The sequence below is a fragment of the Ochotona curzoniae genome, unplaced genomic scaffold (assembly GCF_017591425.1).
Source record: "Ochotona curzoniae isolate NIBS_2020 unplaced genomic scaffold, NIBS_Ocur_1.0 contig_1014, whole genome shotgun sequence".
Classification (NCBI taxonomy): Eukaryota; Metazoa; Chordata; class Mammalia; order Lagomorpha; family Ochotonidae; genus Ochotona; species Ochotona curzoniae.
In genome coordinates, this window is record NW_024464920.1 from 43,519,095 (window position 1) to 43,536,796 (window position 17,702).

At 46.0% G+C, this 17,702-nt stretch overlaps 1 protein-coding gene across 2 annotated transcripts in view; it reads right to left on the bottom strand.

Annotated features, from left to right (window-relative positions):
- SYN3 (synapsin III) overlaps positions 1-17,702 on the bottom strand; it is a 364,967-nt gene that overhangs the window by 312,555 nt on the left and 34,710 nt on the right. For both annotated transcript variants that reach the window (XM_040985146.1, XM_040985156.1), the window contains exon 3: positions 286-377. In XM_040985146.1, coding sequence (XP_040841080.1) covers positions 286-377 — 92 coding nt within the window. The remainder of the gene's footprint in view (positions 1-285; positions 378-17,702) is intronic.

The following is a 17,702-nucleotide window of genomic DNA, read 5'->3' on the forward strand; positions in this document are numbered from 1 at the left end:
ACACATGAGCTGACAGAAACACTGGCAGCCTCTGACTTTACTGTGGCTAACCTCACAATGAGCAGAGGACAATGGAAACGAACTAATTGGATAGGATAGAGCCCAACTGGAAGCCAGGACCACACAGCTGCTTCCCCCTCTTACGTACGTCATCACCTCCAAATTCTGGACTGTAAAGTATACTAGGTACAGGAGCTAGGTTGGCCGCAGTGGGCAGCAGCTGGGCTCTGTGACATATCCCAGGCACACCTGTCAGCAGGTTTTCTGAAGTCCATTCCTGCTTACCTCACAACTTTGGTCCCATTTCTGACGACTTGCATGTCCACCACACAGCCCCCGGTCACATAGGCGGCAAGGTTCAGCTCAGAGAATTCAGCCTGAGAGAAAGAAAACCCAAAGAGGATCAGTCAGATCCAACGGTACCAGCAACCATTCACTTTTCCCTGAGCATTGACACCTGCCAAGGACACACGTGAACCTCCTAACAACCACGGAACATCAGTGATGTGATGCGATTATCATCTCCTTTTTGAAAGATGATAGAGCTGAGGTGCGGTGAGCCATGGTGACATGTTCACAAACACAATCAAAGCTGAAATTGGAGAGGGTATTGTGGCACCCCAGGTTCAACTGTTGCTTTGGAGTGCCTGGCTTGAGTTTCTGCAACCTGCACTTATGAGCCAGCCTCCTGCCAACGTTCCTGGGAGACAGGAGAGTCCAAATCTTGGGACTCTTGCCACCCATCGCAGCAACTCAGGGGGAGTTCCTATCTCCTGGCTTCAGTCTGGCCAAGTTCTGGCTATTATAGCATCTGAGGATTAAGTCAGTGCTGAAAATCTCTATTTCAGTCTCTCTCTTCCTCCTCCTTCTTCTGCTTTCCAAATATATAAATCTTTTTTAAAGCTTAAAAAAATAGAGCCAGCACTGTGGTACAGTGAGTTAAGCCACTGCTGATCTAGCTCCTTGTTACGGTGTCTGGAAAAATAGCAGAAAATGATGGGCACACTACTTGGACTTCTGCTGCCCATGCCAGAGACCCACATGGAGTCCCAGGCTCTTTGTTTTTGGCTGGGCCCAGCCCGGGCTACTGCAGCCACCTGGGGAATACTGGGGAGTGAACTAGTGGAGCGAACATCAAGCAATCACTCTTTCTCATTCTGTCTTTCAAATAAATAACATTGTTAATTAAAAAATAAAATGAAAAAGTGAACTGAAACCCACATGAGTCTGATAGAAGGACACACTTCCTGTCTCCTTGGAGGTAGAAGAAACAAGTCTAACTCCCAAGTCAGTAAACTATTCAACATAACATCTGATTCTTTAGCTTCACTCTGCACAGTGGTGCGGATCATGCCCTGCGGTGAAGGATCTCTGGTTACAGAGCCCTCCTCCCATGAGCAGCCCGACAACCCTCAACCCTCCATACATTTATGGTAGAAACGCCATGTCTGTGCACTGACATACTGCCTTGTGTCACAGTTGTCTAAGTAGGCATTCAACTCAGTGAGAAGGAATGAAACACCCTTTCCTGAGGCTCTGAAAACACTGAGTGTTCATGAAGTTTCTGTCTAGGAGGTCGTATGTGCCAGCCCGAATGTTGGTTGTCCTCAACAGCTCTGGAGGGAGAAATTCAAGGTTAAGGTGCTGGCAACGGTGGCTCTTTTTGAGGGACGGGAAGGAAAGGGGCAGTGCCAGGCCTCATGGATGACTATCTTCGCCCTGTGTCTGATGTCTCCACTCTAGACACATCTCTATAATCAATGCTATCATTTATGACACCAGTCATATGCCCACTGGATTTTAAATATCTCAGTTAAACTTGGTTACCTTTTATTTGTAAAGATTTGCCGACGGATTGATTTGAAAGACAACACGACAGAGAGAAGGAAAGACACACAGAGTGATATCCTGTGTCTGTTGGTTGACTGCCCAAATGGCTGCAATGGATCAGACAGGTGCAGGCCAAAGCCAGGGACCTGGAATACCATCCAGGCCAAGCTGTCAAATGCTGCCTTCCCAGGCACATCAGTGGGGAGTTGAATCAGAAGTAGAGCAGCTGGGTCTCAAATTGGCATTCTGATGTTGGATACCAGCATTGCATGCAGTGGTTCCACTTACAGCACTACACTACCAGCCTCCTATTAGTTCATATGATTTCATTTTAGACCCTGTCTCCAATTGGGCTACACTCTGAGGAACCAGGGTTTAGGATCCACATACAGATTTTTAAGGAGAGTGACAAAGCCATCAGTAACATCATCACTCGAAGTACAGAACACTAAACTGTGCCTCACACACAGCAGAGGTCCGAAGCAACGCCCTTAGAGTTCATGAAAGAGCATGACACAAACACCCACGAGTCTGTGCCAGGTCCTAGTCTAAGCACCTGAATTCTGATGTGAGAATTCACAGATTCCTCCTACTAGACTAGAGCAGAGATCTGAGGCTGAAGGAGATCCGCTGACTTGCACAGTGCCACACAGCAGGAAGCTGAGTCGGGATTCAAACCCAGGCCGACTGGCTCCAGAGCCTGCACTGCCTGCATCTCTCCCTTGCCTCTGCCACTCAGGCGCCTGTGGCATGAGGTGGGTTCTAAAACTGGGAGTTTCAGGCGCCAAAAAGGAGGAGCAAAGAATTCTTTAAGGAACAAAGCGAGTGTACATGGAAAGGAAATATTTCACGGGGATTTAAATGTATCCCCCTGGAGTCATTTAACAGAAATCAACCAAAGCCCTGCACAGCTCCCCAGATGGCATTTAAGCAAACCCAGAGTCCTTCTGTCTCTGGCTTTAATTAATAACCTCATTATGCCGCAGCAAAGTGAAAAGAAAAGATGACTGTTAATGAGTCCAGGTTAGTAAATAGTGCTAATGACCTAGTTATTATGCCTAATGCTTCAGAAATTCAGTCCCATCACGCTCAAGAGACATAATTGGCCAGATCACAAAGAATTAAGAAGCAAAGTTGCTCTTGTGTGTGTCGAGAAAGAGAAGCCAGAAGAAAGTTTGAGAACCAGATAGCTGGTCACCACGCGTATGGAGGGAGTGAAGGAGAAGCTTGAAGGAGAAGCCTCCGACTCCAAAGTGACACAGACTGCAGAGCTTCCTGCCACCCCAGCGGAAGGAGGGATGACTGCAGAGAAGTCACACGAGGTGGCAAGGCTCAATCAGCTCCCGTCCTGCAGACCTGGGTGTCTGGCACTATCTCCCCATCTTAGTTTATGAATAATTACAGCAAGCAAATGTCCGGGGTGCATGGTAGCAGACTTCTACTGGGCAAAGCAGAGAATCAAGGCAGCAAAGAAAAAGAGATTTCTTCTGTAGTTAACGTTCCAAAGACTTCAACAATCACAGGAATGAACACAGAAGTGGCTAAGACGTCTCTTCAAGGCGGTTTGATGGTTTTCTAGCAGTGTCTTTTAGAGAACAGTCATTTTTCATGAGTCTCATAGAAAATCTAGCAGACTACACTGTCTGTGTTCCCCACAGAGATAGGTCCAGTTCCCAAGCTCTGTTACTTGTGAAGGCAAAGTGTGGGGAAAATAGTACTATTTTTCCCAGACATAATTAAGGGTCTTGAGGTAATATATCCTGGATCGGGGTAATCCCTAAAGCAAATGACAAAGCTTCATGAGAGATGACAAAGGGGAACATAGACAAAGACATAGGAAAGAAGGCCATGTTAAGATGGAGGGCAGAGGTCAAGGTCATGCCCAGGAGCAGGTGCCATGGAAGAAGCCGGAAGAATCAAGGAAGGATTCACTCCCTGGAGACTGGATGGGGGTGTGTTGACATCTTCTTTTAGGATTTCTGGCCTCTGATTTCTAGATAATTGATTACTGTTGCTTTCAGCTCCTATTTTTGTTTTCATTTGTTATGGTGGTATCTTGCGTACCAAGTCGCTACTGCTAATTCAGTACTGCATTCAGGGCTGAAAGAAACAATGAGGACAGGTAAAGCTCCATTATTGACTTCACCAAATATATGCACTTATGCCTCTCTCTCTCTCTCACACACATACACACACAGACACAGAGTAACAAATGAGTTACTCACTAATACCAGAGAATATAATTATGAGAATCACTTAAGTTTTCCGCAGGAGTTAGCCTTATGGTTTCAAAGTCATTTTGTCCTCCAATGTCTCTGATACAATTCCTTTTCTAACGTGTACATCAGGCAGTGTGATGTGATTCAGCGAGTACTCCCAGAATTCAGTGGTTCAATGTCCCAGCTGATGAATTTGGTCAATAATTAACGGCTCTAAACCTCAATGTGACATTTCTGAAATGGAGACAGTGGGATCACTCAAATCTCATTTAGAAAGTTTTTATGAAGACTCAAGATTATGTTTATGAAACATCTATACAAGTCTGGGACAAAGCAACAGCGCCTCTGTAATCTATCATCATTTTCAAATACTTCATTCTCTTAGTAAACGGAAAGTCTCAAAAATTATATAACCAGAAAGAGAGAAATTCCCTCCAACATTTAAAATACACAGCTGAGGAATAAAATATAAAGCTCTCTGCTTATGGCTGCAGTGAAGCTGCAGGGGCTGTATTTACACACCTATCTTAAGCAAGGAGAAAACCAGATAGAATACATTAAAAGTCTCACTTTTCAGCCATTAGACAACAGGCATTTCAGGAATACAATCCCTGACAGAAAGGAAGCCAAGGAAGTGATCCCTGTAATTCTGCAGGCTTACTACCTGGAGATGCTAATCAGGCTGCAAGGCAGCGTGGGAAGGGCCAACGGAGCTCATCAGCCTTACGGAGATGAGGCTACAGAGACAGAAATTCCAGGGAGCTGGGGGAAGAGAATCTGTGCAGGAAGAGACGGTGCGGCACTGAATAAGAACTCCTAGGGTCTGAAAGCATGCGGCTGAAGATTGATCAGAGCATGCAAAAAAGCCAATGACCCAAGACCAGGAAATGAACCAGCAGAAAACAGGAGCCTCGGCAATCTCCAGGGCCCACACATGTCCTCACCAGCTAGCACACACAAAGTGCTCACACTTGTGGGATTAAAACATCCTTGGGGGGGCCTGGCGCGGTGGCGCAAGTGGTTAAGGTCCTCGCCTTGTACACCCGGGATCCCATATGGGTGCCGGTTCTATCCCGTCCCAAATCAAGTGGAATGATTTACCATTTTGTCTAAGTGTGTCCCAAGGAAAGCTTTTCAAAGCAAGGCATGAATGGGTCACTCTTACTGCATCCCAGAGCAAAGCACACCACTATTTAAAGGAATATAGCCAAATCCAGCACCCAACACACAAAATTCACAATGTTAGTGATGTCATTCAGTCATAAACAGGTATGCAAAGACACAGGGAAACAGGATCATAAGAAGGATTCAGAAATGAAAGATGAGGGGAAGAGCAAACTGGAAGGTCAAACAACCATGACAGATATGTTCCATATGTCACGGATATGGAGAGGAAAATTAACACAAGGAAAGAAAACCGAAAAGGCTGAAAAACAGAAGTTCAAGAGACAAAAAGTACAGTGTCTGAGGGCTGACCCTGTGGTGTAGGAGTGGAGTTGCTGGACTGTACAGCAGGCGTGGATGTAGCAGCTTTACGAGACAGATGCCAACCAAGAAGTTTCCAAAGTCCTTTAGGCCATTTCCTCACTAGGTAGCACGAAGAGAACAAACTACAGCTCTGCAAGTCCTCTTCAATGCGTAGGAATGTCAATGTCTTATATTTTAACCATTCTGGTGAGTGCATAATGTAGCATATTGTGGTGTTAATTTGCATCTCTCTGATAACTAATGGTGTGGAATAGCTTTTGAAAGCTTAACAGATACTTCACTGGCAAAGTGCCATTTGAAGTCTTCTGATTCTATGTGTATTTTATTTGAATTTATCTTATTAATTTGTATGAGGTATACCAGAATATAGAAGAGCTTCAAGAAGTTAATGGTAATAGAACTCCAAGTATCTTGGTGCAAAACTGAAATACATGTATATCTTTTACATAACATGCATGTTCACAAACTCCGTGAAGATTTCTCACATGCATGGATTCCAAATATTTTTGTGGGACCAGCATTATGGCGTAATGTCAGCACTCCACGGGAGCCACAGTTTGAGTCCTGGTTGTTCCACTTGTACTCTAGATCCCCAGGAAAGCACAGGAGAGTGGACCAGGTATGTGGGTTCCTGTCACCCACATGGGAGACCTAGACTGAATTCCTGCCTTCAGCTTCTGCCCAGCCATTTGCAAAATGAACCAGCAGAAGGGAGATCTCTCTCTGTCTCCCTCCTACTCTTAGCTCTTCTTTCTGCTACTTTACACTTACTTTTAACAAATGTTAAAAATAGTTTTATACAAAATAAACTTTTCGTTCCATTTTCCACAAACTTTTTGAAGCCTTCTTGTATTTAGATAATTTTTTCTTAGCTGTAACACATTTGCAAATACGTTCTATACTTTGGCTTGTCTCTTTTTCAGTGTTAAAAAGGAGGAATATATGTTTCAGATGAGGGTACCTCGAAATGCTAATAGGCAATGAAATTAAAAGATGAGTTTGTTTTTTGGAATTCATGTGCTGTTGCTTCATCCTCTGTATTTTTCACAAACAGGCTCTAAACATTGTCTGATTTTTTTTCTGAGAGACAGAGAGAGACAGAGAGCACTGCAGCCAGACTTCTCAAGGAAATCCCCACCTCTCCTAAACAGAAAGCGGAAAGTAAAGGAAAGGAAGAGCTCATTCACTTCAGCTCATGACAATGGAAACAATTCCCAACAGCGTTTTAGCACCAGCCCCAGTCGGGAGGGAGCTAAAGGAAGCGGCAAGCTTACGTGTTCCATTGGGCCATGCCAGCATCAAGCAGCAGAGCCAACGGCAGCCCACTGCTGCCACGCTCATGCACACCTACAAATTTCTCTCTGCTGTGCAAATGAACCTTCTCATTTCATCACAGTTCTAAGCATTCCCTAATCAACTTCCTTCCCGCCTTGCTGAAAGCTTAAACCCACTCTTTCACTTGCATGTTTTGCCAATTTATTTCTATGAGGAGCATTTTAAAGTTTTTTTTTTCCATTTTTAAGCAGGGGAAAACATGTATATGATAATATATTGCTTTGGAAAACTATGATGGCTATATGCATTTTGACTGCCAAGATTCTGCCTCAGGAGAGAAAACAGCTGTACACATGTATAGGATACTATTTTAACACACTTTTAAAGACAAATGAAAATAAATACTTTGTATATGAGCTATAAACAGGAATACACAAGATGACTCTTGGTATTTTGCTACTTTTGGTAAAACCAGGCATAGCGGGTTTTCAACATGGATTTTGATGGCACCTGATTGTACAGGACTTCCTGAGTATTCCTATTTGATTATAACTATAATTAAACATGCGCACAGAGAAATAAACACAGAGTAAAACAGGACTTGGCCATGAAAACCAGGAACCAGGATCCTAAACTGTGGGTTTGACAATGACCCGGTGTATGGTCTTAGACAAGCCCCCCCACTTTGTTCACTGAAATTCTCATCTTTATAGTGACAGAGTTGTCATCAATTGACTCAATTATTGGAGCTTTACATATTTTTTTCTTGCATCACCAAAGGACAAATCTATTATCACAGCTCACCTTGTAAGAAGAAATACCAAGCACGAATTCACGTTTCTATATTCAGCTCCTGGCACACAACAGGTATTTAACAATAACTGTTAAATATAGTGCAAATTGTATATTTTGAAGCTTATACTTCAACCTGCCTTTTGAGACTGTCAGATTCAGCAGCAGATCACCAGCATAAAGATGGTGTTCGCAGGCAGAGAGGGGATAGACATAAGCTAAACTGCTGTGAGCCAAAGCACAGGTCAGACATTGAACCTTAGGGTCAATGGAATGATGAGATGCCATGTGTAGCTGAGACGGGGAATCTGTGCAGGGACACGATGGAAGACAGAGCTGGAAAGCTGGACTGGAGACACCTCACGAAGACTCTGATTTCTCCGTGAGGGAGCATGAATACATTCTAGAGTATATTGGTCCTCTACAGCTGTCACAACAAATGACTGCACACTTAATGGCTTCAGATCTCACCAATGCATTAGCTCACCGCTCTGTAAGTCAGGAGGTCAGATTGGCTCAGCTGGTTTCTCTGCATGGCATTTCACAAAGTCAAAATCAAGGTGTTGGCCAGACAGGCTTTTATTGGAAGACTCTAGGATAGGATCTATGGGGAGATCATTCTGGCTGTTGGAGAACTCCATTCTCTGTAATCTCAAGGTCGAGGTGCTGGCTTTCTTGGCAGATTTGCCTGCCTCCCTGGTCATATCATACTGCATGGAGTCCTTCCTTCTCTTTGAACTTGCCTGACTTCCTGTTTAGCCACATCTTCATCTCCCACCAGTAAGTTCTGTAACATTTTAAAAAGGATTATTCATTTATTTGAAAGACAAAATTAGAGAGAATTGTCCATCTACTTGCTCACCGCCAAAATGGCCTAAATTGCCAGAGCTGGCCTAGTCTAAAACCAGCAGCTAGGAGCGTTTTCTGGTCTCCCACCTGGGTGCAGGGACCCAAGCACTTGGGTTATCCTCCACCGATTTTCCAGGCACATTAACTAAGGACTGCATCAAAAGTTGAGCAGCTGGGACTCAAACTGATGAAAGTTTAATTTAAGAGACCAGCATTAATTTTGTGGCCAGCACTGTGGTCACTGTGGGTTAAACCACCACCTGTGATGCTTGTGATGCTGGCATCCCATTTCACAAATGGTTCAAACCCTGGCTGCTTCATTTATGATTCTACCCCCTGCTAATTCACCTGGGAAGGCAGTGTATAATAATAGTTCAAGTGTTTGGCCCCCTGCTACTCACATGTGAGACAGGATGGAGCTCCAGGCTCCTATATTTTACCTATACCAGATCTGAAGCCATTTGGGAAGTGAATCAGTGGATGCAAATTTGATCTGTGTGTATGTGCGTGTGTCCCCATTCTGTAACCCTGCTTTCAAATAAACAAAATAAAAATCTTTTTTAAACAAGTCTACTCCAGGACATTGTGCAGATCTTAAAATCTGTAATCATAATCAGATCTACAACTTCATTTTCATAGGTTCCAAGGATTAGGGAATAGGCATCTTTGGGGAAACTCTGAAGACAAGTGGAGTAATCTGATACTTCCTAACAAACAGGCATGCAGGATTTCTAAGTTCCAAGCTCTGTTTTAAGAGGATAGAAAAGGTTGGAATCATACCTACACATAACACTATAGCCCCCCTGGACATGGATGAATGCATATGGGAACACACATACACACACGGCAATAGAGATGGAACGTACTCACTTTTTTGTATGATTTTGGGTTGCATTCTCACCAGCACAGGCACCTGGTAAGTCCATGAGGCTAAGGAGATCATATTCCTGCAAGCACGAGGCATTCATATCCAGTTACTAACAAATGTAGGTACAATAATAGTAATGATGATGACAGCCTAGCAAGTGGCGAGTGCCATCACGGAGAAAATCAGCTGAAGGATGGCTGTGGGCTAACAGATCAAGAGCCAAGAACTGAATTTGGGACTCAAAATTGGATGACTATCTGGAATGTACAGAAGAGACAAGAATGTGTGGGAATGTGAAGGTAGCCACTATCAACCTTGGCCGTGATGCAAGACTCAAGGAAGATTTCAACACACAGAGATATTGTCCAGAGTTTCTGAGAAAGGCAAAATGCTGGTGGACAGATGGGTCTGGAATCCAAGGGTGACTGATAAGATATGGAAAATTCCTGTCAGCTAGTGAAGACATACGAGAATACCTTAAAAAAAATATATATATATATATATATACACACACATGGAAAATGGAGTTAAGGGACACAGTTCTGGTAAAAAAAAAAAATTGAAATGCATGCATACAAGAGAATCTTCAAGAAGTTCACCAAAAACGTGTATCATGAGCAACTGTGCATAGTAACACACAGTAACCACAAAGAGATGACGAGTCGACTTAGAGCATCTTGACAGCCCACCTGCTGGAAGGCAGCGTCAGCTGAGACTCTGGGATCCACCTTTTCTAGCTGAGTGCCTGCTGAGCTTGGTGGTTTCAGTGTTAATTTACCCTATGCAGTACCTTCAGCACTGTAACTCCTGCTTCCATCTTTCTCAGCACCTCCCTCTGCTAACCCCACAGTGGGCAGCAGTCATTCTGGGAGGCCCAGGAGGCCGGATGTTCTGTTCTCCCATTTCTCATCACTGCACTTGCTATGTCAAGTGACTGTTTGGTAAGAGGAGCCATTTGTCTAGTTCACAACATCCATGATGGGAATTAGGTCTGAAGCCTAAACTCAGGGAGCTGGCCCAGCTGCGGCTAAGCATCTTGCCCCGAGTGAGGCAGGTGCTGAATGTCGTTCTGACTGTTACTGGCTCCCATTCTTTGCATTTCCAACTGCCCTGGGAACCTGGGATGGGGGAGTGGTGAATGGTGTCAAGATGGAATGTGGGCATTCCTGAGCTCCACACAAATTATCATCAAAATTCCACCCTAATCCTGGGCATACTGACACATTCACTCTTGGGAATGAAGCTGTGTCATTAAATTCTTTAAAACCATCAGTACTCTGCCCGAACTGATGATTTTCACTTCCTAAGTTCTCTCAGAACCACAGATACACCACAAGGAGAAATGGCAACAGCAATAATAAGAACCAAGCCCCATGCGGCTCATCGGGTCCCACATAGCCTAGTGCCTGATGAGCTTCTTGCCACTGCCTCCTGTAAGCCTGGTTATTGCCACACCTGTGTCCTCTGCCTGCCCAGTCAATCAACTCAAGAGAGAAAATATTAAAATACATTTCTAGGACGTTGTTGTTGTTGCAGATATGCGATGTGTGGTTAGGAAAGCCATGACTGTATCCATACTGAACATGCACAGATGCCTTGCCTGTCATTACCCGCTAAGCCACACAGTGTAACAACCACTGGCATATAGCTTATGTCGTCTTCAGTAGTATAAGTAATACAAATGACCTAAGATCTAACAAAGTGTTTATGTAGGCTATATGCAAATACCATGCCCCTCTTTAAAAAGGGCATTGCGCATCCATGGATTTTGGCATTCTTAGGGATTCCAGAACCAATCCCTCCTGGCTACTGGGAGGACAACTATACCACTGAATATATGAACTTTTATTGTACAGTTGTCACAGATGTGCCCAAATGCCCAAAGTTGCACCTTGATCATTTTTGTTTTCTGGGGGAAAATTTATTTGAAAGACAGAAGCAAAGAGACAGATGGATAAGTAAACAAATATTCCAGCCCCCAAATGTCTGCAATAGCCAGGGTTGGACAAAGCTGAAGTCGGGAGCCCAGAGCTTCATAGGAATCTGTCACATGAGTGGCAAGGACTGGAGTACTCAAGCTATCCCCTGCTGCCTCCTAGGGTGAGTAGGTACAGAAAGCTGGAATTGGAGCGGAGCTGGGATCAGAACACAGGCACTCTAATGAGGCATTTGGATGTCCCAAGAGGTAGTTTAAGCCCTCCACGAGGCACCTGCTAGCATCCTGATGATTTTATCCATTAGGACTCAAACCCAGGCTTTCACCCTCACAGTGCACCACAGGGTGCTGGTTACCTGAGTATCTTTATTAACAGGCAGGGCATGGTTGGCTCAAAGCCTCCCGGTGGCCTTTCTTTGCTTGTGCCTGCCAGTCACCCTTGTCTGCTTCCCCACATCCTCTGCACCTTGGTCTGCAGCACAGTGCAGACCCCTGCCCCTCCTTCTCCACTCTGCCTCTCCCACCTATCCTGAAGCTACTGGCAAACCCTTGGCAAGCTGCCCAAGGCCTGCAGCCAGCAAGAACTGCTTCCTGTTCATTTCCCGCCACATGCTATATTTTTAGCATCCAGGGTTGGGGGGGAGTGGGCTCAGCGACTTCCTTAGCTGGCATCCTGAGGCTGAGCTCTTTTCCATTGCTTGAGACTCACCTAGCAGACAATAGAGGCTTTCAAAGTTTGCAGCCTGGCTTGGTGGCCCATTCCAGACAAGGAAATCTCACTTAGGAGTGGCCCCGGCACGACAGCAACCCCCTTAGGTTGCGGGGTCAGGATGTGTAGTGGGGCTAATCGGCCAGTCTTGCCCTACCTGCCTGCTCCTGTGGGTGGATGCCAAGGCAGCTCTTCCCCTCCAGAAATCATTACATTCTTGCGGATGTGGGAGAGACAAACAATCCATGAATGTGTCAAAAGAAGCATAAAACCCAGGAAAAAATAGAATGGTAAAACCCACATTCCTAAATGCTCAAGTAACAGAATATTTCAAATTAAGCAGTTTCCCATGCCATTTGTATATATGATTTGCAGTGACATAGAGTTTGGTACACCATGGGGTTGGCAGAATCAGGCTTTGTGGGTTTACATGGAGCTCTGTGTCTTGCTGGCTATGGCTATAGATCTTTGGTCACAGTTAGCCTTTCTATGCCCGCATCTTGGCTAACAGCAGTCAGCAGTGCTAAGCACTAAATGATCTCATCCTTGCAAAGGCCCTCAACAAGGTGCCTGAGTAAAGATCACATTGAAGTTTTTTAAATTGATCATCACATCAACTTTTTTTTAAGAATTTTTTTTATTGGAAAGTTAGACATATAGAGAGAGGAGAGGCAGAGAGGAAGATCTTCCATCTGCTGGTTAACTCCCAAAGTGGCTGCAATGGCTGGAGCAGAGCCAGTCTGAAGCCAGGAGCCGGAAGCTTCTTCCGGGTCTCCCATGCGGGTGCAGGGTCCCAAGGCTTTGGGCCATCATCCACTGCTTTCCTAAGCCACAAGCAGGGAGCTGGAAGGGAAACTGGGCCATTGGGACCAGCACCCATATAGGATTCTGGTACCTGCAAGGCAAGGACTTCAGTCACTAGGTAACTATGTCAGGCCCCACAGCAACTTTTTGATACAAGAAAAGTGATGAGAAAGTTGTGGGTTAGAGAGAGAGTGCATTTGACTTGGCTAAGATCACATGGCCACTGAGCACAAGGGCTAGAACCTGAACTTCAGTCTGACTGCAATCATTAGTTCATCCATTTAATACATTCTTACTAAACAGCTACTCTAGGGATGGGTGACGCACCAGTGACGATAAGATAAAAACCTGTGTGGTCATGCAGTTTGTGTGCTAAGCAGGGAGACAGCCCATTAGTGCCAGAGGAGCAAAAAGAAATCCTGGTCAAGAGGACAGAGGGCCAGGAAGCAGGGAAAAGATGGCATTTGCTCAGTGATTTGAATAAAGCAAGGGAGCACTCAAGAACCAAAGCCAAATATCTGTTTCCCTCTAGGCCAGGGATACTGAAGGATGAAGGAGCTTTTAATAATGTCCTGAAGAAGAGGGGGAGGAAGGGAGAAAGAAAACAGTTGCCATTTTAAGGGGGTCAGAATGGCATTACCACGATGGCCTCATCGCTCTCCAATTCCCAGCGCTCTCATAGGGGTGAGAGAGCAAGGGGCAGATTTCGTTCTCCACAACAAATTTCAGACATCTGCAATGGACAGGATGAGGGTTCAGAGATGTGTAAGACCACAGCTTAGCTACAAAGAAAAGAATGGCGGGGGCTGTGCACTTGACACAGGGCTTCATGTCAACCAGTCAGCCAAATATTCAGCGTGGAAAGCCTTCCCACAGCCCTCCCAACTGCCTAGGACTGGAGCTCTCAGTAGCATCTCTGGTAGGTGAGACGCTGAAGGGGAACGTGTGGCTGGAGCCCTTGGGCTGAGTATGCACCAGGGCTACTGCTGTGCCAGAATCTCTGACTTCAGCCCTGTGGACTGGAGCAAAGCAGACTAAGCAAAGAGGCTCAGGCTGGGCTTACGTCATTTGGTTTATATTCCATACTGAAAGTTACAGCGTGATGAGCACAACATTGCCTGCATCACCACTCTGAAAAGCTCAAAGCTCAGCCTTCTTAAACCTATTTCTATGTTTTTCATCTAAAGGTTGAGAACCATTTTCTGGCTGGAAGGAGAACAGTTTCCCCTGGAACTCACAGGGTGGACACGTCCTCTCTGCAGAGCTCTTTTGTGCTGGTGTCTCATCTCCCCTCCATGTGACACCCTTTTTCTCAGGGGACACCTGAGGACCGGTCACTTCCTCTTGTTTGGGGGGGGTGGTGCTCAGAAACACAGCCAACACAAAGAAACTACTGCTCCTAAGGCTGCTTCTGCATTAGTGCTGGACACTGTGAGAAGGCTGCCAGGCTGAGGGGGCAAGGAGCTAAACTCTGGTGGCCAATGAACCAGGTGTGGAGGGCATCTGGTGCACAGGCTAAGTTGCCAGTTAGGATGTACGCATCACATGTTAGAAGGCCTGGGTGCAAGTCCCATCCTAACTTCTGATCCTGACTTCCTGCTCACGTGGACCTGGGAGGCAGCAGGCAATGGCTCAAGTGGTTGAACTCCTGCCATCCATATGGACATGTGAACTGAATACCAGATGCCTATCTTTGCTTTGGCCTAGTCCTGGTTGTTATGGGGGAACTTCTAGAAACCTCATGCACTCTTTCAAATAAATTGTAAACACACACACACAAAAGTAAAGGAAAGCAGGTGCAGTGTTACACAGTGACTGAGGAGTATCAGACAGGATGGGCAGCATTTCTGAGGATGTGACACCCAAAGTGACCTCCATAAGACAGGCCTGAGTCCTGAGAGCTGCTGGAAGAACCTTCTAGGCCAGGGGACAGTGAGAACAAAGGCCCTGGGCTGGGCTGGGCTGGGCTGGGCTGGGCTGTGCTCACTTGATTTTCTAAAAAGTTGTTTCATTTTTCCAATGTTGTAAAACATTTACAATGTAAAACCTAGCAGTTTCATCTTTCTTAAGCGTACAGCCTAACTGTATGAAGTACGGTCGAGTTGTCATATGGCCATTTCCTCAGTCCAACTCTCAAACTTCTCAACAGCCTATCCAAAACATGGTATCACCAAACAGTAACTTTTCCTTTCCCTGTCCACATCCCTTAGTAATTTCTACTCAGTTCTGTGTGTACAAATTGTGCTGTTCCAGGTACTTCACACACCAGTCACCTCATCTGGCTTATCTCGTCTCCAGTATCTTCAAGTTTCCTCCATGTCACAGCATGTATCAGAATTTCCTTCTTTTTCAAGACTACGTAACATTCCACGGTGTGGATATAGAACTTCCAGTACATCCACTGGTCTACAGGTGGACATTTGGGTTATTTCTACTTTGTCAACCACACGCCTAGAACATGGGTGTGCGATTATTTGCTGGAGTCCCTGCTTTCAAATCTCTGGGGAAGAATGCTCAGCAGAGGAAAATACCGGGTCATACAGGAGCTCTATGGTGTATCATTTTTGTAGAATCATCATACTGTTTGTCACGGCAGCTGGACCGTTTTCATTGCCCAAGCATGGGTTCCGTGGTCTTCCAGACCCCTGAGAAAGCGGTCTCTTATAAATACGGCATGATGACAGGGTCAGGAAGGGCTCAGAGAAGCATGATTGTGTAGGCTTCTAAGCCACACGAAGGAGGCTGGCGTTGAGGGAGATGTGAGTTGTCTGCCATCACAATCCAATTTCCAACATGGAAGCTAAGCTAAATCCGGAAGGCTCGGAGCTCCACCGCTCTGGTGAGACAACACTCGGTCCTCCCACGCTGCCCAAGGGTTAAGTCAATACAAACTAAACACCACAAAGGAGATACTTCCTTCCGAGGCCAGCCAGCACACCTGATGCAGGAAGCAGACTTTGCTCTCTGGGAATGAAAGGCCTGGCTGGACTTGTTCTTGAACAAGAAAATGAACGATGCCTGGACCCAGGATAGCTTAGCACTTCCCATGTTAGTTGCTGAGAGCTACTGAACAGCCTCGGGGGCTCCATCTGTTTCCAATCTCGTTAAAAGCGCCTCATGTGCTGGCGCCTATTTAAAATAACACACACATGGAGTTTCTGAAATGAAGATGAAAAAAGGCCCCTGCTTTTCCTGTCGGCGTGGCTTATGTGTTTATTTTGGAGCAAGCTCCGGGAGTTCGGAGACAAGACCTAGCTCATTTCTCTTCCCAGGGCAGATTTGCAAGTGCCTCCAGGCTTCTGATCATGTCTCTGGGCCATGTGGTACCCCATAGACGCCCATCGCTCAGCAGCTCCCAACCAAGGCAGGGCTCAGGGAGGGAGGCCACTCCACAGCCACTTGCCTCCCTGCGAACGGGTGTTTTTCCCTCCTCGGGCACTTGTGCTTGAATGTTTGAGTTCCTCCCTTCAGATGCTCATTTGCTTGCCCAAGGGTCACAGAGGTTCAGAGTCTGAATGCCTCTGCTAAGGTTTAGGGCCAACCTGCGCCTTCCTCATCCACACAGAGGATGGCAGAAGACTGTCAGGGAAAGAGAGCCATCCAAGCCGATGGAATTCATAGCAAGGAGCAAAGGCTGGGCCAGAGAGGTGGGGGCGGGGTGCATATCCTCCCCACCGCCCAGCATCCCACAGCTCACTGACATAGGCCATGACTTTGCAGGCTTGGGGAAAATCCCTGAAGGAAAAGAATCCACCCCATCTCCTCACCCACAGCAGCCACATGCGTCTGAAAACCTCATCCAGAATGATGAGGTGGCCTGGCAACAGGGGTTCACACCACTTTCTGCACCTTCACCTGCGCTGTGACACCTGCGACTCCACTGACCATACTGGCTGGCAGTGCTGGTGGCCATGGTCCCTCTGGTGAAGAAACAACAGCAACAAGACTGTCAGTAGCAGAAGCCAACGTACTTGGTCAGGGAAGGGGGACAGAAGACCATGGAGCAACTCTGTCCAGAGCACTTCAAGTAGCGATCACCCCAGACACAGGCTTGTGCTTCTTATTCAGGAAGATGCACTTATGTGACGAGGAAACATTTACAACCTGCTTCTTGTTGCTACGGATTTCTCTGAGACAGAGCAAGCTTCCATCCACTGGCTCACCTCCCATTTCCCTGCGATGGCTAAGGTGGGGCAGGGCCAAAAGCAGAGATCAGGAACACACTCCAAGACTCCGTATGGATAGCAGGGACTCAACTGCTTGAACCTTCCCAGGGTGCACGTCAGTGGGAAGCTGGAGTCGGGAACTTGAACTCATGAACTCCACTATGGGATGTGGGCATCCCAAGCAGTGACATATCAACCACACCAAACACGCATCCCTATAACAGTTTGTTAGCACATTAGCTATGTGCAGATATTGATTTGAAGGGTTTTGAATGTATGAATTAGTTCTTTAAGTTTTTTTTTTTATTGGAAAGACATATTTACAGAAAAGGAGAGACAGTGAGATCATCCATTTGCTGGTTCACTCCCCAAGTAGCTACAATGGCCGGGGCTGAGCTGATCCGAAGCCAGCAGCCAGGAGCTTCTTGCAGGAACAGGGTTCTAAGGCTTTGGGCTGTTCTTGACTGCTTTCCTAAGCTATAAGCAAGGAAGGAGCTGGAATGGAAGTGGAGCAGCCAGACACAAACAGGCCCGCAAATGGGATCCCGGCAGAGTGAGATGCTGGAAGGCAAGCAGAGGCAGAACTGCAGGAGAAATTTGGCCCTGAGGAGGCAGTCAAAGGAGGCAACTCAGGACATGTTTTTTTGCAGGATCAAAGGGCTTAGGGCTTTTCAGCTATGTACCTAGCAGAGCAACCATCTTTATTTTTTGATCTGCTTAAATTCTGGATTTTCCATAAGTTTGAATTGTCAATTAAAGCACTGTC